This window comes from Myripristis murdjan, chromosome 8 (genome assembly GCF_902150065.1).
Source record: "Myripristis murdjan chromosome 8, fMyrMur1.1, whole genome shotgun sequence".
Lineage (NCBI taxonomy): Eukaryota > Metazoa > Chordata > Actinopteri > Holocentriformes > Holocentridae > Myripristis > Myripristis murdjan.
Genome location: NC_043987.1, coordinates 7,602,785 through 7,625,577, shown reverse-complemented (window position 1 = coordinate 7,625,577; position 22,793 = coordinate 7,602,785). Strand labels below are relative to the sequence as shown.

The following is a 22,793-nucleotide window of genomic DNA, read 5'->3' as shown; positions in this document are numbered from 1 at the left end:
AGTCCAGATTCTATTGTTTTTTTTTTTTTGTTTTTTTTTTTCATGGTTCTGTCCTGAATAATGATGACTGTTAGTTTTTCAGTTTCTTTCTTTACATAGAATCCTATGGGACGCGGCTGTTAGAAAGTCAGAAAGCAGCTGCTCTAAAAAACAAACAAACAAATATAAATTAGATGCTCATGTTCAAACAACTTTTCGGAAAAATGTCATGTGACATCACTTGCTTTTTATTTATCAGCCGTCCAATCACAATGCGAGGACTGGATACAGAGCTCCTTTGTTACGGTTACAGTGTATCTATAATATCACTACTAACCCCAAAACACATGCTTGGCAGGGAGAGGAGAGAGAGAGAGAGAGAGAGAGAGGGAGAGAGGGAGAGAGAGAGAGAGGGAGAGAGAGAGAGAGAGAGAGGGTGTGCTGCTGTTGTCAGAGGCAGTGTGAGATGCTCTGGCATGAAGGCGTCAGTAGCCGAGCAGCATCCAGAACAACCAGACAGTCAGCAAACATTTCTGCTAATCCTCTAAAATCACCTCCTTCTATCCCTCCTCCTCGCTCCCTTCCTCTTTTCTCGCTCCTTCCCTTCTCATTATTTCTATCCTCCTTCTTTCCTCTCTTGTGTTGTCTTCTCCTCCTCCGTCTTCCCCCTACTCCTCTCTCTCTCTTTCCCTCCCTACCTTCCTTCCCTCAGTATTTCTTTTCCTCCTTCTTTACCGTCTGTTTCCTCTTCACCTCTTCTTGTTCTCCCTCTTCTTTAAACCCTTTCCCTCATCCTCGTCCCCTCTTCCTCTATCCTCTGCATCTCCCACTCCTTCCCCCTCTCATCCCCTTCACTTTCATCCTTCCTCACTCTTCCCTTCCTTACTGTTTCCTCTCCCCCTCCCCTCCACACTCCCTCCGTCCCCACCTGCTCACCCACAGTCTTCACTCTTTATTCCTCTTTGTTTTCCTCCTTTCTCTTCATCCCCCTACAGTCTTCCTTCCCTCCCTGTCATCACCCACCGTCATCTTTCCTGTCTTTGCCTATGTGTGGATACCTGTTTGTGTGTGTGTGTGTGTGTGTGTGTGTCAGGTTAAGTGTTTGGGCTCCTCGTGAGCAGGGCTAGTGATCCAGTGGTCATAGTTCATTAGTCCCAGGCAGTTTGTAACACAAACTTCCATCAGCATCCCTCACTTCTGCAGCCTCAGTCCTCTGTGTGTGTGTGTGTGTGTGTGTGTGTGTGTGTGCGTGTGTGTGTGTGTGTATGTACCCATTTGTAAATTAGATAAATATGAGTCACTGAATTATGCTTGTCATTCCTAATGTCTTGCGACAGTTGTTTGTTAGTGAGTGCAAACTGAGTGTGTATGTGTGTGTGTTTAAGCTATGAGACTGGAGAGTGATATACCTGTCCTCTCTCCCTCGCTCTCTCGCTCTCTTTCTCTCTCGCTTGCTCGATCTATCAAGCTACCTATCTCATTCTCAATCTTCCTCTCATTTCCATACTATATCTATATCTATTACAGTCAGCCAATAGAGAGCTGCGAAGGCCTCTGAAGCGAGACATTTTCTCCACAATGCTGCAGCCCCCTGGCATCAGATATGCATGCGCCCGACGATTTAAAAAGATGGGAGACATATAGATAACACATATAGCGAGTCAACTCCAACCACTGGGACCTGTGAAGGACACTGCCAAAGCCTCTGGGAAGCCGAGAAAGTGTCTAATATGATTCGAAACACTGCTATTATGTGTTTTCTGCCTCTCTTAGCTGCTTCCCAGGCAGGTTTTCAATGGAGAAAAACATCTAAGGTGCTGGGATGAAGCCCAATCTCCGTGCACTCCGAAAATGTGTTATCATGTGCACGTATACTAGTTGTGGAAATGAAAGGGAATCAGTGCCGTTTACACTTTTTTCTTTTTTTTTTTTTTTCCACAGATTTTCAGCTAAAAAAATATGAAATCGGCGTCCATGGAGTCCATATGGCCCTGATGACCCCTCTTTCTCTCTCTCTCTCTCTCTCTCACGTTCTCTGCTTTAAATGGGCCGCGGGCCAAGGGGCTGTCCGCCTCTAAATCAGGGACTTGGCTGGGAGCAAAGTGGAGTAGAGAGATCGAGGAGGAGGAGAAAGGGAGATAGGAAGGTGGGTGGGAGGTAGAGAATAAGGGACAGGGAGATAGATGGAGCAGGAGATGGAGTGAGATTGGAGGAAAAGCGGACGGAATGGGGAAATGGAATGAGAAAGGGATTAGGGTGACATGCAGGAGGAAAAGGAGGAAAAACAGGAACAAGACGAGGAGATGAAAAAAAAAACAGGGGTGGGGATGTGGTGGGAGCTGAGGAGGAGAGAGAGAGAGAGGGACAGGAGGAAAATAAGGCATAGGGAGGTGGTTGGAGACAGTGATGGTGGCATGGTGATGAAGCAGGAGGAGGAGGAGAGGGGAGGGAGAGGGGAGGAAGCTAAGAAGTGAATCAGGGGTTGGTAGGAGGAGGAGAGGGAGAGGAAAAATGGACAGCAGGTAGGAGAAGGCATGGCGCAAGGTGTGGATGGCAAAATGCATTACGAGGGAAACAGATGTAAAAACACCACGCTAATTCAGTGGCAGACACTAATTTCGCCAGGGGAACCTGCAGAGGGAGCGGCGCTGCTCCAGGCTGATGCTGTCATAGAAATGGAACTGAACAGATCTGGCACGGCGCCTTTGGTTCACGGCAGGTCGGTGTATTTCTGAACGGTTCCCCTCACCGACAGTTGTGTCATTCGAAGGCAGCGAGCTTGTTGAAGATCCACAAAACTCCAAGAATTTGAGCAAAGAATAACCTTTGTGGCTCTTGTATTTGAGGGTTTTGAAAGCAGCAGCTTTAACCCAGTCAAAAACACATTTTCTTATGTAATATTATTCTCAAGCACTATCTCCATCATCCACCAAGAGTTCAGACTTCCTCAATCAATATAATAAAAGTTTTAGGAGCTTCGTTTTCAGCAGTAATCCATTCAAGCAGGGCAGGGCGGGCTTTGGTTCCTCTTGTCGGGTAACAATATTGTCTGGACTCTGTTAAGATCAACCAGCTGTCCAGCAAAGTGAAAATATCCTGCTTGTTGGAGCTGAGACAGCTGATCAGATCGCTGCATTCTTACATGTGAAAATAGCTTTTAATGCCCAAAGACAATGCTGGTTAGACACATGAGAGCCCAGCTGATAGATCTCTCTGCATAGAAAGGACTTCTCAGGATTCTCTGTTTCATGATGTTTTCTACACCCAATGATGGTATTTTTTTTAATTTTTTTTTTTTTTTTTTATGATCCCTTTAATGTCACCTGACTGAGCTAGTCCGGTAGTGACTGGTGTCTCTCTGCTGTGGCTGCTGTGTTAAGTGACAGGATGCAGTAAGTGTGTCCAGATGCTTGTTTTATCAGGATGAAGAGTCAGTCAAGTTGTTCAATCTGACGGCTCCCAACTGGCAACGGCAGAATCCAAATTTCCATCCATTTGTCCCTCTCCTACGCACCTGTCTCATTGAACAGTTGGGCACGGTGTTCTTCTGAGTCACATTCTTTAACCATGACATTTTTTTTTAAATCTGCGGTTGTATGTTTCTGTGTTGTCCCATGCAGTGTCAACCTCACATATACACTTGGCTGAAAGTTCTCATTTTCTGGTAGTTGATTGCTATTTACTTTCACGTCGCTGGCACCCGTGGGACGGCTGTCTGTCTGCTGCCTGTGCAGCGGTGGCCTGTTTACTAATAACAAGTTATTGCTTCCATCACTTCATTAGAGAGGGAGACGGAGAGAGTAGAGGAAGGAAACAGATCAGAGATGCAGACTAACAGACAGACACCAAGGCAAATTTATAGACAGGCTTGGCCAGAGAGGGAGAGAGAGAGAGAGAGAGAGAGAGAGAGAGAGAGAGAGAGAGAGGCGGGGGGATGCAGAGAGAAAAGGATGCAGGACGGGGTGAGAGTTGGTGTTTGAGCTGTGGTAAAGGTCAGAGACTCCAGGGGCCTGGTCCTGTCTGACAGCAGGACATGCAACCTATCAGAGAGACAGATAGACAGACAGAGAGAAAAAAAAGAGAGTGAGCGACAGAGAGAGAGAGAGAGACACAGAGAGAGCGAGAGAGAGAATGGGTAACAGACAGGAATAGATCACGAAATAAAACAAGTCACGGTTTCACGGCTAATACTGAAACATAATATTCTGAACAAAGACAGCTAATGATCAGCAGCCACATAATTAAAGTCTACGCTGTGATGAACCCGAGTCCTTTATTATTAGGCTCCATGCTCTGTTGTAGGCCACTTCACGCATGCCGTAATTACTGTTTGTTCCAACATGTCACGTTAAGTGGCCCTAAAGATATGGCTGCACACATCAGGAACACAGCTATCCGGTGGGAAATAGCTGCAATCCAGCTTCCTTAATTGGCTGCTCGTCACGGGTTTAATTGGGAATGACATTTGTAAGGTTTTCAGTGTAAAGCTGGCCCTCAAGTGTGCTTGCAAATATTTTAATCATGGGCAGGACATGCGTGACAGACCCGTGAAGCTGATGGAAGTGACTTTCCCAGGCAGATCAGAGGAGGCATGTCAACAACACAGGGTAGAAGGGATTTATTATCACTGGTAATTGACAGTTAACCAAAAATGTTGTACGGTCCTGTGCTCATTATCTTTATGTGTACATATTTGACCGAAACAGTACTTAAAACATCAGTATTTGCATGGCAAGAAGAAGAAGAAGAAGAAGAAGAAGAAGAAGAAGAAGAAGAAGAAGAAGAAGAAGAAGAAGATTTTTTTTAAACAATTGATTAGTAAAGTGTTATTTAAGCAAGTGATTTTAAAAAGGCCTCTCAGAAATACTCTCTCATGCGGCTCATGTCGATATTATTTTCGGTTAAAATCACATAACGACGCCATAAATCATTATTAAGAGAACAGCACATTAAGGTGGCAGCCAGCAGTTAATCGCCGTTAACTTTGAATTGTTGGTCCAAGATCACTGGCGCCATCGTGTGGATTACACGCCACATTTCATCAGCGCGTTACGTTCTGTTTTGGACTCCGCGAGGAGCCGTAGAGAAGACCAAGCGTCGCCCTAGCAACGAGAAAGGTTTAGCCGCACAAGCCACTTCTTAGCGGCGGTTTTTCTTATCGAAAGCAGAAAAGCAACGTAAAGTGGATTGACTTCGTCGAATAGCAACCGGCGCCTTTGACTCTTTGTTTCCTACATGCGGCTTTAATGGCGACGAACAGCCCGTCCGTGTTTCTCCTCATGGTCAACGGACAAATAGAGGGAGCGCATGTGAGTGGAGCTGTGATGTTAGCTGTGATGCTAGCTGGCGTTAGCAGCAGCAGGGTCCGGTACCGTGTTTACTGTGTTTACCCGGAGCTCTTGTGTCTGAGATTCACATAACTAACCGCTTTACTGTCTTGCTGCACTGTGTTGTGTTTCAGTTTCCAGAATACGACGACCTGTATTGTAAATACTGTTTCGTTTACGGCCACGACTGGGCTCCGACGTCGGTGAGTAGCTAAAGGTCTTAACCTGCTGAATAAAATCACTGTAATATTGCTATAACACGTTTTGACTTTATCAGCGACACACAAGAAGCTGCGTTCCCCATTTGCAGAATCCTATTTGTATCACTGAAGGCTTTTCTGTGGTATAGTTCCGCAGGTTTTGTATATCATTATCATTATCATTATCATTATCCCTCTGTAGTATACTGTAGGATTATTGTGGGTCCTTCACGCAAGGCTAATCTGGACGTAGCTGTCAACATTAAATCCAATTGTACACGTGTACACTTACCATACTTACTTGTCTTGTGTGCATCATTATGAACAGCCAAACATTCACAGAATACAAACACTTCATGGCATACTGTCAGGAAGTTATAGCACTTTGCAAACATTTTCAGGGCCATAATGAATGATAGAAGGGCTGGGACAATATGTTTATCTCCCAGTTGGATACTGTCACCACACCTGAGGCCTGTACCATAAAGCTGGATGAACATAGTCAGGCTTTCTCTTACTTATCTGGCTTCACTTAACGAGACATCAGCACTCAGGATTTTCGGTACCATAAAGCCGGCTATCAACTCACTAATTCAACCCAGGCTTTCCAATCTAGATCTGTGCGCGCTCACATAAAAAGGGCGGAGTTTGCTGCATGCGACCAATCGCAGACATGGAAAAATCTACCCGAGCCACATACGTCACAACCGAGGAGTAGACAATAATCATTAATAAATACGAGAAATATAAATCAATAATCCAGGCACAAAGCAACACAGTTGCAGCTGCCAAAAGCCGCAAGGAATGGTGGCAAAAAATCGCCGACTGTGTCAATGCGTAAATTAGTGCGATTATAATATTACTTCCCCACCATGACGGCACGAGTAGAAGTGACTACAGTAACGTGTGTGTTCAGTAAATTAATGTGTCTCCCACTCAGCCGTACACTCCCGCAGAGGAACTGGCCCTCTCTAACAGTGAGGGTCGACCCTCGCTGGACCGCTGCCTTCAGTTTGAGTTTCGTCAGAATCGTCACTTTGATTCAACTGATTCTGATATTTCATTTTATAAAGCATCTGACGCCTCGTGATTATTCTGCTGGTTAAAATATTATTTCACTGTCACTTAAAGACAGTAAAACATTTAGCATCAACTCCCATGTGGACTTTTCAGGGCAGACTCCCTAAATACTAAATATGAGCAAACTAATGGAAACCTATAGGAGCCCAGAGGCTGGCGTGTATTTTATTAAACTTTTATTTAACCCTCTGAATTAAATTCCCCTAATTTATTTTCATAAACATTAAAAAAAAAAAAAAAAAAAAAAATTAGGCTACATCAGTCTACAAGATAAATTTTTGGTTGGACAGTGCAGTCATGAGTAACAAAAAAAAAAAAAAAAAAAAAAAAAAAATAGCCTACAAGAAGAATTGTAAAATGTATTAATTTTAATTTTATAAAAGAAGAAGAAAGGGAAAATGGGCAGGCCATTTTCCAAGAGAGCTGATTGGTCAGTAGGTGGGGCTTTTCTACCTGCTGAGCTCTTATCCTGAACTTAACCTGCTCCGGAGCAGGTTAGGTGTTCAGCATACGTTACCACGGCAACGTAGCCCGATAAAAAGTAAGCCACCTTTATGGTACAGAAAAGCCAGGGTTAAGCCTGAAGTTAGCTCGCTAAGCCGAAATCCAGCTTTATGGTACAGGCCTCAGGGCTCACATTTCATATGTATTGTGATTCTACAAGTATTGCGATTCGGTATTACATTTTATTGGGAATTTTTTTTCTGGACATTGCACTTAAACTCCCCTTTATTGTTGATTGCCTCTGAATGGCTTGGATTTCTAGTTTGTGGATGTAAAGTTTCATGAGGTTGTGATTACCCAAGAGGTCACTGTAGGTCATTTTATACAGAGATGTTAACTTTCAAAAAGTTGTCTTACTGCAATGAAATGGCTCCTATGGGGGCTAACGTCATCACACACGAATCAAATGTGGCTCGCTGAATCCACAAAAGTCTCAGCTTTCCAGTCAAAGCCAATTTATGCAACTCCAAGACTGTTTAGGACCCCAGTAGGCACAACACATTTGTACTGCATGCAAAGAGCTGCATTGGAATAGCATAAGGTGGGCATGTCTGCAAAGGGGAGACCTGTGGGTGCCCATAGAACCCACTTTCATTCAGATATCTTGAGGTCAGAGGTCAAGGAACCCTCTGAAAATCCCCTCACCAGATTTCCCCCTGCCAAAATTTTGCCTAGGTTTGGAGTGATATTTATCCCCCTTGCCAACAACCTAGCAGGACGTGTTCTCCAGGTGATGATTAAGATTCCCGCAACTTTACTCTGTTTCGATCAATCAAACAATTGATTATTTTCCTCATTAAGTGATAGCATGGAACAACTGAAATGGTGTCTAGTCGACATCCTGTGAGCCAGTGTCCTTCTCTCTCTCCTCTCTCTCTCTCTAACTCCAGGGTCTGGAGGAAGGAATCTCTCAGATCACTTCAAAAGGCAGACAGTCGTCTCATAAATTAATATGGAACTTCCCGCTGGAAATCACCTTCAAGAGCACCAACCCGTCTGGATGTGAGCCGTGCACACACTCACACACAATCATTTATCCCGTTATGGATTTGCTAAATAATCCTTGAGGTTCAAACACAACCTTTTGGAGCCCTTTGAGGGAACCACTGAAATTCAGATTCATATATTAAGAAGCAGATGCTGACAAGTGTCTCGTGTGTGTGTTCCAGGGCCCCAGATTGTGGTGAGTGTGTACGGTCCGGACACATTTGGAAACGATGTGGTGAGGGGCTACGGAGCCACACACATCCCGTTCACGCCCGGACAGTCAGTATCACCTTCATCTACAGCCAACTTTTTTGAATGTGGTGAAGCTTTTTAATGTAGATGCACGTTATGAGATTTGAGCGGTTCATTTTGAGTGATTTGATTCTTTATCTTATTCACTATGTCACTAAATTTGACTCGCTGTCACTGTCATCCTTTACCCAGGGCATAAGTTTTTTTTTCTTATGTATTTTGCCATCATTTGCCCTTCATTTTCATTTAAAGCAGTTTTTCATCACTGAGCAAATTCTTTATTTCAAACATGTTTTCCAAATAGAAATTAAACCCTGATCCTAGTGTTTTGCTTGCACCATAAACTGTCAAATTCAAGAGTTTTTCCCTTCACCCTTCCATACTCAGACAGGCATTAAATCTTTACTTTCCTTTCTCCATCCTCAACCACCTCTCCAACTAAAACACCTTTGTCTCTTACTATATGCTGTTTGTGGTGCCGAACAAACAAAAACATAAAGGAATCCTTGATTTGCTTTTTTTTTCCTGCCAGACATACAAGAACCATCCCCATGTTTGTTCCTGAATCCACGTCCAGACTTCAAAAATTCACGAGGTGAGACGCATGAGCGGCCTTTGATAGCCGGTGTGTGTCGATTTCTCTCTGTAGCTGCGGAGAGAAAGATGAAGAGGAGCGGCCGGCGAAGCCGCTGATTTCCAACATTATCAAATATTTACTGCAGCTGTCTGTGTGAGTGTGTGTGTCTGGGCTGTTGAGAATGCAGACTTAGTGATTCACAATGAGAATATTCTTCTGATTCCCATCATTATCTGTTGGCTGCTGTCATCAGTATGCAGACACACACACACACACACCAGCTCCCTCTGATATGTCATACATTGAATCATTTCTATAGCAACAATAAACAGTATTGCAAGATCTTCATTGTTTTTGATCTCGTGTCTGTGTTCTTGTATTTCTGTACAGCTTTAAGATTTATATTTCGTCTCTCTTCCTTCAGCTGGTTGTTGGGACGTCGACCCGAGTACACAGATCCCAAAGTTGTGGCCCAGGGCGAGGGGAGAGACGGTCTGTTGTTTATTTGTTTGTTGTTTATTTACTTGATTATTGCCTCCACAGACAGTAATTTTCAGCACAAGAAACACACTTTGATAAAAAACGAGCATCCAAACAGCAGATCTTTGGTCTTCTTGAACATCTCAAAGATACAGTAATCACTAGTGACTGTAATAATGTATAATATTAGGGGAAAAATAAAACAGCAGTTTAAGGAAGTTACAGTGTCCGTCAGTGCGTAACATTTTAATTATTATTTTAAGTTATTAACAATGACTGGTATTACATTGTATTTTGCTACACGGTTGCAGGAGAAAGCACGCATTGTCAGATGTAATAAATAATCCGAGCTTGTTTCACACCAGTCGATCTAGAACAGTTAACTGATTATTAATCAATTTTTTTTGGTAAGAGTAATCATTTTAGTCATTTAGAAACATCCCAAACATTTGCTGGTTATAGTTTCCCAAATGCTCAAGAATCATATTTGGTTTTCTCTGTTTAATATTACAAAATGCAAACACCATCTGCACGTCTGACTCTTACTGCAGGTGTACAGGAGCAAAAATAGCTGAAATGTCATTTTGCTGGTCAGAATGAAAAAGCAACTGGAAGACATCACTTTGGGCCACTAGGCATTGGTTATCAGTTTTAATATTTTGTAGATGATTAATCAAAAAAATAGATGAATATGCAATAATACTGGGTAGGTGCAGCCCTATACACCAGGTCTGATTTTTTTCCCCCTCCTCTTTCAGTGACGCGGGTTTGCTCCCAGGGCTTCGTCACTCTCTCCTTCAACATTGTGACCAAAGACATGAGGAAACTGGGCTATGAAACGATGCCGTCGGAGCCCGGGAACACGCTGTCACACTCGGCCTCGTCCGGCCTCACACTGGACGAGCAGCCCTTCTGCACGTAGCGGCCTAACAGACTGTCTCACACACACACACACACACACACGCCCGAGGCCCTTCAGGAAACCACACCGCAGAATGTGCTGGTCAGGAGGACTCTCCTCATTTCTGTCCTGTGAGGACAGCTGGTCCCCGCTAAAAACATGAGCGACACACACCGACTGCGTAAGATGGAAAATCATCACTGACTTCCTCTGAATTTGATGCACTGGCAAGGGCTGATGTGCTGTAATTTTTGTATTTTTTACGATATTTTTACTTTTTTTTTTTTTTTTTTAATAAATTTGTACCTAACCTCAAATGGTTTTCCTTACTTGTCTTATTGTAATCTGCACTGTGGGCAGGCTTAATTTAAATACACACCTTACACACTATGTGACTAATTTTTCAATAATTGTAATTACTGTATAATCCAAACTGGTTAACATTTGGTCAAAAAAATACACCACAGCATACAAACAAAAGCATGAGCAGTTAGACAGGAGTAACAGAGCTGAAGTGATACACATTTTATTTTGAACCAATGCAGCTACAGTTGTCATAGTCATCCATCGCTGTTTGTGGCCCGCTGCGCTCGGTTTTTTTAGATGCTGTTAAAATACCACGGTGAATTTCCTACAAAAACCCATTACACAGAATAATAAGGTATACAGAAGAACAGTATGTTACAATAGTACAAATGATAAATTATATTATACAGTTATAATGCCAACGAGTTGAGCACATATCCAATAAAAAAAAAGCAGCCTGCTCCCAGTACTATGAGAAGGGTAAATAGACAGAAACATGAAAAAAAAAAAAATAAAGGAGGCTGTTTATGCATATGAAGAGACAGAGACAGTCCATAATGTCAGTTAGTCCTCTTGATAAAAGCATAGTGAATACATAGTAACACGGAGAGGAGCTAGCTACACACAGGCCACGTTTTCACTGCACCAGATGCCACGGTTGTGAAACTGCTGCCCCGGGACCAGGAGTGAGGCTTCAAGTGAAGTGTCCTCCGAACAGTTTCAGAGTGCTTAGAGTTGGCTGAGTTTGTAAGGTAGTTGTTTTTAGTCATCTGTTTTTCTGCTACTTGGGTGGCAACATGAGCTGTTCCACAACCGCTGGAGTGAAACTGGGATGTGAGGCCGCAGTGAAATCAAGGCCAGTGAGGAAGTAACAGACACACTGTCTTAGCTAGGATATCATAGTAGCATCTCAATAAACAAGACTCTGTATCAGCAAAACTAAGTTTGCACAACAACACACGTCAAGCGTTAAAGTCTTTTTTTTTATCGTTTTCCTTTGCTTTTCCAAACTCCAATTTTTGCATATATTCAGGTAAGAATAAAATGTTTGCTGGTCTGCGAGGAAGTGTTGCATCCATTCGTTCAGGACCCCACACAGAATCATCATCATCATCATCCTCAGCATCATCATCATCATCATACACACAGTTCAAGCTGCCCCTCCCTTTGCCTGAGAGAAACGGAAATATGAAGGGTCCTGCGGCGCAGCTATCATACCACAACAGACCAGGAGAGGGCGCCAGCTCACACCAAAAGAGGGAAACATTGATTTCACACACACCCTTTTCCACAGTTACAACATTGGCAGTGATATGAACGGAAGAGGGGGAGAGAACAAGGTGAGGGTCTATCAGCCGGGGCCATTTCATCATCAGAAGCAGCGTGACTTACATCATTCCACTTTTATCGACTCACAGACCAGACAGAAATGCTCAGCTTGGTGCCACCGCCGTTCTGATGTTCAGCCAAAACGAGCCTCGCTTTACCTTACATGAACCCCCAAGCAACTGCGAAATAGCTGGAAAAAAAACAAACAAACAAAAAAAAAAAAAACCCAAAGGCGACTCTTTGATATGAAGAGCACCTAAAAACCTTGACAAGTTTTATTTCAGTGTGACCTCATCGCAGAACGACGTCTCAGAACTCACAGTCGCTATGACTTTGGTAACAGTTGTGCTTCTAGATGAGAGAAATAGAAAGGCTACCCATAGGGAGAAACAACTAGAAAAACGTAACAAAGACAGAGGGTGAAGGTGATACATGGTTTAGCTAGTACACAGCTCCAAAACTCAGAAAAGGGCTCGGCTATGGATTTACATCTAAGGAGTAAAATATCAACCAAAAAAAATAATAATAATAATAATAAACAAAAAAAAAACAAATGTTTGTTTACATGATGCCAGGTTGTTTGCTGTGGGATTCCCTGTGCTATCAATAGACCAATTCAAAGCAACTCACTCCGTGTGTGTGTGTGTGTGTGTGTGTGTGTGTGAGTGTGTGTGTGTCCGCTGGCTAATGTTCTTGCAGGCAGATTAGCCACAGTAAATCCACCAGGAGCAGAAATCTCTCCCATGATGCTGACGGGCTGACGTGCCCTTTAAACCGCAAGCTTTCTTTGCAACCCTGTCGCCGTGGTAACGGCCCTCAATATGTGGCTGCGCGCACACATACACTCAAGGTTTCAAATACCTACACTACCCCTGTGATTTGTGTGTGTGTGTGTGTGTGTGTGTGTGTGTGTGTGTGTGTGTGTGTGTGTGTGCCAGTGAAACAGTGTCTTCTCTAACTCTCTCTTCCACTTTGCTGTAGGAGAAATTTAAAGTACACTTGGAAGCTAAATGTATCACTCACTCTCTCTCTCTCACACACACACACACACACACACACACACACACACCCCAACCCCTCCCTCTTCCCTTTGAACCTTAAAAAAAAAAAAAAAAAAATTCTGGCCAATGTGTTGTCTTCTCAAAACACTCTCAAAGGGAGAGACGAGAGACTGACAGATATTATCAGCAAACACACACTCGCACCCACACACTGAAGTTGCATACACACATCCTCTAAAGGACAGCGGTCTCGCCTTTGACCAGAGTTCATCCCGCGACCCCTGAAGGTCAAAGTTCACGTGGGGGGGGGCCCGGAGAAGGTCAAAGGGTGAAAGGGAGGCGACCTGACGAAGAGTTGTGACTAAGTGGTACCGAGAACCGAGGCGGCGGGTGGCACGTGGCGTCTCGGCGAGCCTCTCTCCCCAAAGCTAAGGTCTAATGGTGAGCCCAACAGTCACAGAAAGAAAAAAAAAAAAAGAGAGAAAAAAAGCCAAGTGTGCAAAATCCCTGCTTTGTGACACACACACACACTCACACACACACACACACAAAGCAGACACACACGCGTATCTGACCGTCTCTCTCGTCCTTACTCCAGTGCAGGTTAAGTGAAACCCGCTGGAATATACACAGTGTCAAAGTACTCAGATACGCGCTCACACACAAACACACACTCTCACACACACACCAGCTGACAGGGCTTATAAAAGGTTAGCTCTAGTGAAGAGATAAAGTTCCTGGCGTTAGTAGAGTCAGACTCTCCTGTCACAAATGTCTACACTCCTCCATAGAAAAAGAAAGGAGCAATTCTAAAGGACCGGAGGAAGAGTAGGAGGAGGAGGTGAGAAAGAGCAAAGGAGAGGAGGTTAGGGAATGAGGGGGGGGTGGGCAGGAGAGTAGGTCCCGTGCTGCCTCCATGTAAAAACTGTAAACACCACTGCTACTCCGGTAAGTCTGTAGAGAGACGCAAACGTTCTTTGTGGTCGTCGAGAACAAGATCATCATCAGATCGATATGGAACACACAGGACTAGGCAGCTTATAGCATAGAAAGAGAGAGAGGAGGAGGAGGAGGAGGAAGGGGAGGCCAGTTCGGGACTACAGCCTGGCTGGGGGTCGGTTATAAAAGGAGGAACAGGAAAGACGTCTCCCTGTTTGTCTTAGAGCTTCTTCTTTCGGGAGCCACAGTGGAAGAGAGAGAGTGAAAGAGAGAGAGAGAGAGAGAGAGAGAGAGAGAAAGGGGGAGAACGGCGGGGCAAGTCGTCCCTCTACTCAGCCCCTCACAACAGGAAAGGGTTGGTGGTTCCGGGGGGCTGCGTCCCAGCCTGGGGGGGCATGGCGGTGCTGACCAGCGGCTGGGGCATGGAGGCCGGGATGCCCACACCCATTCCCATCCCTCCTGTGGCACTGACCCCCATGCCGGGCATCATGCGGCCCATGGGGGCCAGCCCTGCCAGTGGGACCACGGTGATGGGCTGCGGGGGCATGGAGGCAAGCGGCATGGGGTCGGCCATGGAGGACATGAAGCCTGAGGGCATGGGGCTGACCCGCATCTGGTTCAGGGTGGGGGGAGCCGGCTGGCTCACCTGGAAGGGGTTGGCCTGGGCTGCTGGAGCTGAGCTGCCTGGATAGAGAGAGAGAGACAGACAGAGAGGAAATGTGAGTGAGAACAGCAAGAACGAGGACGGCGTGAGGAAGCTGTCTGCAGCTGAGGCTCTGACAGAAACACAGCCTAACATCTTCCAGCGTAAACTGAAATCATACGTTTGACAGTTCCGGTCTTCACCTCTGATTCTGAGTCACTTGTTAAAGCCTGTGTAAAATACCCAGTGCAGTCACACCTGCAACCCAGCAACAGGACATCTGAACGTTTAAAACACACCACCTGGAAATCCCCATTCATACCAGGGACTCTGACCTTATCTGGGGGCTGCCAGTGGAAGAATGACATGGTAGGAAATAAACAAACACACAGAGAGATGACATTCAGAGATGAAAATTCACAGAATGAAATCAGCATAATTGATGATGCGTTGGGGACCATAAACAGTTGAAGAACCACACCGCTTAATGAAAGAAGAAACGTTTCAATTTTGTTTATTTATATATATCACTATGGTGTGTTACTGCCATGTTATGCTAGCAATAAGCCACAACAGGCTTTACTTTACACCATGACTCTTCTGGAAGCATGACTGCTGAGGGCCAACTGCTTACACTGTTAGCCTTTTGTAACATTTGTTCCATTTTTGGCACTGCTTCAGCGAATATGGCCCAAAACACTGAATTCAGCAGTTTTACAACTTTCCCTTGCCCTTATCTTGACTACTGACTCTTGTGGTTTTGGTTTAAGGGAATACCAAGGCCTGAATATCTATTATGCCATTCTTTCCCCATTCAAGTCCAGACAGGAGTTCATAGCTAGGATGGGCGGGGCAGGGGTGGTGACAAGTGAGAATACATCCACACTGATGAATCTTTTAAAATGGCATTTTAAAACTAAAACAATCCATGTCTGCATGAGTGTTTCGGCACTGCATCAGAAATAATCTCCATCCATACTAACATGCCAAAATTGCACATCACAAGACCATTCACGTACACTGGGCATGCACATGCCGCTGTAAACAGGAAGCAGATTGTCAGGTACAGCGGAAGCAGAGCCAGCACTAAAGCTAAAGGCTAGGCTACTGGAAACACAGGATATGTAAGCCATCTATTGTCACGGCGGTGCTGGGGAATGTGAACTCGTTGGCCGACAAGACCGACGAGTGAGCGGCGCCGCGATCTACTGTCTCAGAGAAACGCGCCTAACCGGCAACACTAGCCTGATGCTAATGCCTAATGTAAATGTGAGTGGCTGGGAAAGCGGAGAGGTGACATACATGCAGTGACATAATGACTTCAAGGTTCATAAACTGAGCCAAGTGTGAAGTGGCACTAGCTCTAATCCAAACTAGCACTAGGGTTGCTGGTGGAAGAGGGTATGAGTGATGGAAGTGTGTGTGTTCTTGGCCGTATGTATATGTGAGTGGTTGCTGGCGCTGAGATGAAGCCAGGAAGGAGTTAACTGCAGGCCTTGGCTGGTCAGAGCTGCCGTCTAATCACTACAGATTAGCAGAGTACAGACTCTATGCCTGACTGTGTGTATGACCCCTCTCTCAGTGCTGAAGCTAGGAATGTAATATTGAATAGTTATAGCTGATGTTAATTTGGCTGCCTGCTTATATAAGTATGTGTTTGTACATACTTATTAAAAGTCAATTTCCTGAGCATATGCACTAAAACACTAAAATGATGAGACTGAAACACTGCTTCAGTCTCATCATTCAGTATCTCTATAAACCTCTAGAAATATAGATGACAGTCTATAAACATGCAAACACGTGTCATAAACAGAGAGTAAGGACACCAAATTTCACCAAATGACATATCTCGTATTTTGCACACCCTCCACTTCTCCCCCTACCTGTTGACGCCAAGAAAGGGTTGACTGCCGGTGCGGGCTGGGCTGGTTTGGTAACCAGAGAGTCCAGATTGACCAGGGCTGCGTTGGGACCGAGGAAGGACTCGGGGGTCTTTCTGGTGGGGTTGGTGGTGCTGCTGGAGGTGGGCAAGGGGTCAAACAGGTCCAGGCTGCTGCTGCTGGCTAAACTGGCCTGGGAGGGGACAGACGACGCTACGCCCACATCACCTGAGGAACAGAGAGCACTGGTAGTTGTATATCATGCTATTCTCTGACCTCCTCTGTGCATTGGGGGGGGGGGGGGGGGGGGGGGGGGGGGGGGGGGGGGATAAAATCCATGGAATATCACTCGCAACAAGGAGAGATTATGCCATGTCTGATGTTTTGATTTAGGGAAGAACAATAAAGTTCTTTGTAGAATGAAAGCAATTACTGTCATCTTGAATTTCACAGTGTAAGGCTTGATGCAGATTCTTATGTGCACACACAAAATACACCCGTAAACCAAGTTTATCCACAAGATAATCTTCTAAAATGTAAGAATATCCACAAATCTAACCTCTCACAGGTCTACAGTTTCTGTCAAATGCACTTACACACACATACAAATTAACTCCAATAAAACAACCAGAAGATGCTGTTATGGGAGCACCTCAGAGACAGACTGCCAAGCCATTTTTGCAGCGGAGACGTTTGTAAGTGCACTCAAACACTCACATGCCCAAGACACGGGTGGTCAATTTCACAAGTAGGAAATGCCAGACATGGAAACTATCTTGCGATGCAAACTGTCACAGAACAGGAGCTTGAAATATGCAGGAGCTGAAAAAGCTTCTGACAGGATCAGACAGACTGAGTGTCCCTGAAAATCCAATGGCTCCTGCACATTTCAGCCCAATTTCAGTGCCAGCTCAACCAGTAATGCTTCTTCCGCAGCTCATTCAGCAGCGTTCTGCTTCCTTGCCCTCGGTGAAGCTTCTGTCCTTGGCAGATAATAAAGTGAGCGAGGTTGTCGTTGGGTTGGGAGAAGCGTCCTTTTTGTCTCTGGGAAAAGAAAACTTGAATCCCCATGTTTGTGTTCCCTGTCCCCTTGCCCTTGGCCATATCAGAGGTGTTTGCACTGAGCTGGAGCCCCCCCACCCCAAAAAAAGCGGAGGCTGCCAAACCACATGGGAAAAAACAACCAACACTCACACCTGAGTAAGACTGTTTCCAGAAACCCTTTCATACACAGAAAAGAGGGTGGAGAACACTGGAGGAGAATCTGTAGGTTGTAATAAACCAGACAATAAGCATGGACGACAGATCTGAAAGAGGTTTCACAAGCTGGCTGACCCAGGACCAGCACTTCAAAGCGATACATAAAGGCAACGTTAGGCTACACCACAGTGACATGGGACCAGACCAGAGCAAGAACCTATTTTTGTTCAAAGTGATTTTACATGATTACAACAGCATTTAATTTGATCTGCAGTGGAAAAGCACCACCGTTTATTAAAAAAAAAAAAAAAAAAAGCATTGCAGTTGTTTTAATACTTGTTCTTTGCTCAAGTCTGGCGATATGTGACTAGAAAGACAAGACAAACAGTGTGTCTGTGTCCTGCAAAAACCTTCAAAAAAAAATCTGTTTTTCAGGAATTCAGGAAAACCCAAGAAAAAATGTAACAATTTGATTTGTTAAAGACTACTTTGAAGTAACTGTGGATGAAAATGTTAAGCTCAACATTTAAAATGCAAATTGTTTTCTTTTTGCAGGACACTGACACACTGACTCCGTAATGTATCATTAGAAAGACGAAGACAGGGTGAGTACCAGTGGGGACAGAGGAGGAAGAGCGCAGGCTGTCAAACTCTGAGAAGTCCTCTTTAGACGTACCGTTGGACGCACTGAACAGGTCAAAGCTACCTGGAGGGGGGACAACACGCACGCACATACATACATATGAACACAAAAATACACACACCGCACACATGTTTACAGGAACACACACACACACACACACGGAGACAGATGGAAACAGACAAACATGAGTATGATTGAGCATGGAAACTCTGACACAGGTGAACACAATTTTGAAGAGCTGCACTGATGTAAAAGAATATGTATTTGCATCCATATCTAAATAAGCATGTTAATGTGCGTGTACTCATGTGTGCTTGTCGAGGCCCAAACGCACTGAAAACGATAACTGATGGTAGCATTCAATGATTTGAAATGCTACCATCACAGAAGCAGCAGTATTTAAGGAGGAAGTTTCTAGACTTTATATAGTATTAGTAATTTTGGGCCTTAAGACATATTGAGACCACCAAAAAAAAAAAAAAAAAAAAACTCCAGCTGAGTGCAATTATGCTGTATTTCCACGAGATAATTATCATAATAATTATTATTATTATTGTTGTTATTATTACTATTGTCATCCCATCTTTGCCTGATGCTCCAGTTTGTTGCAGGGGACTTGTGGCCAACAGCTGTTTTCCCCTGTTATCAGCTGGTAATGTTAATGTATTTACTTTTTTTAATAATGTGAGACACTGGGGAGGTGACAGATTCATGGCAACCCAGCCACCAGAAAGAAGAGGCTTTTACCAGACAGCTGTTCGCCTCCCCTCTCCAATTAACTTTGTCGCCTGTTGCAAAATAACAGCAGATCCAGTCTGTCTGCTTCTGCTTTGACGTCTCTAAATTGAAACACCGAGTCCACGCGTCAAGGTGCTTTGAAGCCAGTGTGTGTCATGCAACTGCAAACAATGCATTTCGATTGGAAAGTGGGTTTGACGTGCGTTAAAGTGCGTTTGGGCCTTCAGAGTGTGTGTTTCTCAGTTCAGTTAGCCAGCCATCATCTGAAGTCTATTTCACTTCTAAAACTACAAGGTGCTTCGAGAGAGCAAATCTCTGCTGAACAATTCTCCAAACTTGCCGTTACACCAAAAGACATCATTCCTATCACTGCAATACTGTTAAATTGATTTTCCGACCCAGCAAATATACCCTCAAGATCCGAGCTCCGAGTCTGTACGGCAGCTAGTTTTATGGCTATAGCTAAAAATCAATAATCATCTAATAGCAGAAATCCTAGATCACTGCCAAAATCTAATCAATTGTTCCTTGGCTCCAGGCCTATCTGTCTGGTTTATTTAATGGACACAAGCTATTGAGATTTCCTGGTGACAGAAACTAACTAACAGAGCTGGTGCAAGTAAATACAGCTGGCAAACCAGGAATAGTGGATTTTGTGGATGAACCAGCAACTGTACACCAAAGAAGCTTTTTTTCTCCCTGCCCTTGTGGTCACCTGTGTTGGAGGTCTTGGGGCGGGTGGCTGTGGAGCTCCAGGGATCAGAGGCAGGAGTGGAGTTGGACCCCCAAGGATCATTGTTCTTAATGGGTGGAACAGAAGGAGGAGCGCCCCAGGGATCCACTGGCACTGCTGGCTTAGGGGCAGCCCCTGGGAGGGAGGAGGAGAGGTGGGGTTAGATGTGCGGACGGAGAAGGAAACATGGGACAAGAAGAGAGAATGAATGCGTAGGATACAAAACATGCATAAAAAAGCAGTTGTGTTGCACTGCATGTCAGGTATGCGATTTAATCGTGGTGGTTTTCAAAGTGGGGCGCGGAACAAGGAAGAGTTTCATCTCACCAATTTGAATTTGACATCTAAACAACTCAATACTTAACACAAACCAAAATATCTTTTCATACCAAGGTCCTGACCGCAAAATCACTTCATATGGGGGTCTTAATTAAAGTCAGCTCGGGGGTATGGAACATGATAAAGGTTGAAGGCTGCCTGATCTAATCTACATTTACTATTCAACGGCCCTCCGTGTTCATTTCATTTCATGTTAAATGTTTCAACACATTCCTCCCCAGCACCTGCTTCCCCTCGTTGCCTGTGTCTCCACACACCATTTCTTCACTATATCCCCTCCACCCCACCCCTTCTCCTGTGTGGAGTAATGCTGCTGGGCCAGTGGAGCAGCATTCCTACTTAACAAAGAGTCACAGTGCTGAGCTGCAGGTGGAGAGAGCAGATACGGGAAACTCACTCGCACACAGAGAGAAACGAACGCAGCCAACAGTCGACTCAATGCACAGACATTTCCCTGTGCTTGCATCCACATAAAGGTCATTGGTTTTCATTAATGTGCGTGTGTGTGTGTGTGTGAGTACCATAAGACTGCCAGGGGTCTGTTGTGCCGGCAGCGGCCCCAGCACCCCAGGGGTCGGCCCCGGAGCCCGGCTCCGGAACGTCCATCAGATCCATCAGAGAGGACTGAGGCTGGAGAAAGAAAGGCAGAAGAGAGGAGGAGGGTAAAGAGACAAGGGAGGACAGAGAAGAAAGAGAGAGTGTGAAGGGAGGAGGGAGTGGGAGGACAAGTGTGGAGGAGGTAAAGGAGGGAGGAGGGGTGAAGCATGGAAAGAAAAAGGAAGACAGAAAAAAGAAGAGTGGGTGGAGGAAATAAACAGAGGGAGTAGGTGAGGGGAAAACTTTTTAGGGCCAGCAATTTATCTGCTGGCTAATTATCTTCCTCTACGGTATATTTACATGATTTAACATCATATTGATTGATTCTAACTAACTAGTATCTTGACCATTTTCCCACTGCTTTCTCAAGGTCAAGACGTATGCCATCCCCAAACTGCAACAGCCAAAACAGCACTGGAGAGCAAAGACAAGCACAGTAATCAGATGTCTTTTAAAGACTCTTAAATTTCCTGATTTGAGGTATTTCCTGTTGAAACAGGATATTTGGCAAGGACATCATGCAGGGAAAGGATTATTCTCAAGTGTAAACCAATTTTAATTTACACCACTAGTGAAGGATGATGTCACCATTTAAGATCCTCTGTTTCACAGGAAGTAGGAATAGGTCGATAAACACTGATAAACAATGATCTCTAAACAGTGAACCCGTTGGCCTTCAGAGGATAGTCACTCTAAATAGTGGAAAATGGCAAAACAAGCACAAGTATCCTGTAACAAAGACTCTGCAGAATCAAAGCTGTCCTAATATACTACATACTAGTATTATGAAACCCAGATCTAGGGACAGATGCAGGTGTTTCTGAGCAGTCCATGGACTGTATTGCATTATTGACATGACATAATACTACTGCAGTGTTCTATCCAAAGCACCACAGAACAAAGAGTTTGAATGCATATGGGTGACTCCTGGGAAAATTAAACCCTTGAGACTGGCAGTATTCGAGCCATGGTCCGCCCGATGAGCTACACAGCAGGACCACACCGCTTAGTTTTGATGTAGAGCAGAATTAGTTTTAATAGACTGAGGGTGGAAATGCCATTATGTGCTGAGGCAACAATAAACATTTGCCAGTGCATGCTAGCAAGCCTGAGGTATGCTGCTGTTGCTTATGGTGGATGGGCGTGTGTGTAGTGTTAGTCCGTGAAACTGGCTTCTTAAACAATTCAATGTCACAGCAATTCAGAATGAAATGCAAAAAGAAATGAATGACTAAAATGCATTAGTATTTGTGCAAATTGATTTTTAAGTACACGTTTGCATCAATATTGAAACATTTAATTAAGAAAACCTAATGCAGATGCCATAAGGCACCATTAAGTGCAGTGCAATTGTCAAGAATAATTATTGATCCCGATTTTCAGCAAAGCAATCAGCATTATTGTTTTAGCCATTATCATGCAGGCCCACATAAGCTTCAGTTTAGCTCTGTGTGCCCTCAAGTCCAGTCTGCCAGCTATTCAGGCAGGATAATGATGGGCAATCTAGGCAGTCTATTGCCAGTTAGCGGTCTCATTACTGCTACTGACCGGGCAGACAGGATAGGGAGAGACAAGACTATTTCAAGACTACGGTCATGATAAAGGAACAACTGAGTCACTCCAGTGTCTGTGTGTTACCTCTTTCTTCTTCTTGGCCAGTTTCCCCGAGCCTGGTCCCTCCTTCTTGCTCTCCTCTAGGGCCATCTGTAGTCTCAGGTCGTCTCCTCTGCGCATACGCTCCTCCTGCACACACCACAACAACGCAATGAGCACAAAAAAACCACACTCACCCTGAGCAATCAGACTCAAATAAGCAGTAAAACCCACTCACATCCTCAACGTGCAACATACAAGCAGATCAAAGTTAGCAGAAAAACCCATGATCGTCCTGAACATACAAGCAGATCAGCATCAGTGGTAAAACCCGCACTCATCCTGAACACACAGATCGGTTAGCACAAGAACTGGATGAGCAGATATTTGAAGATCAGGACATTGCTGCCATCTTAGCTGCGGAAATCCTAAAAGTAAATTCAAGTCGCTTAGATCATCAGAGACAGCAGCAACTGAGAATCATTGCTGCGATGGTTGTTTTCTACTTTCCACATGTTCACAAACTTAACTCCAAACTCAGGACCCCAGTGATGAAACTTAT

The 22,793-nt window shown here is 44.5% G+C and overlaps 2 protein-coding genes across 3 annotated transcripts in view; one reads left to right on the top strand and one right to left on the bottom strand.

Moving 5' to 3' along the window:
• Positions 1-5,065: 5,065 nt before the first annotated feature.
• Positions 5,066-10,619, top strand: b9d1 (B9 protein domain 1). The gene is made up of 7 exons (XM_030057603.1): positions 5,066-5,288; positions 5,441-5,509; positions 7,981-8,092; positions 8,260-8,356; positions 8,862-8,924; positions 9,331-9,398; positions 10,145-10,619. The coding sequence occupies exons 1-7, from the start codon at positions 5,226-5,228 to the stop codon at positions 10,306-10,308; spliced, it is 636 nt and encodes a 211-aa protein (XP_029913463.1). The 5' UTR covers positions 5,066-5,225; the 3' UTR covers positions 10,309-10,619.
• Positions 10,620-10,788: 169 nt separating this feature from the next.
• The window catches only part of epn2 (epsin 2), a 32,618-nt gene continuing 20,613 nt past the window's right edge, over positions 10,789-22,793 (bottom strand). The window contains exons 5-10 of one of the 2 annotated variants that reach the window (XM_030057600.1): positions 22,277-22,381; positions 20,563-20,671; positions 19,685-19,837; positions 18,202-18,294; positions 16,392-16,616; positions 10,789-14,546 (exon numbers count right to left, since the gene is read on the bottom strand). In XM_030057600.1, coding sequence (XP_029913460.1) covers positions 14,203-14,546; positions 16,392-16,616; positions 18,202-18,294; positions 19,685-19,837; positions 20,563-20,671; positions 22,277-22,381 — 1,029 coding nt within the window. In that variant the 3' untranslated portion in view covers positions 10,789-14,202. The remainder of the gene's footprint in view (positions 14,547-16,391; positions 16,617-18,201; positions 18,295-19,684; positions 19,838-20,562; positions 20,672-22,276; positions 22,382-22,793) is intronic. The other variant, XM_030057602.1, reaches the window with a different exon arrangement.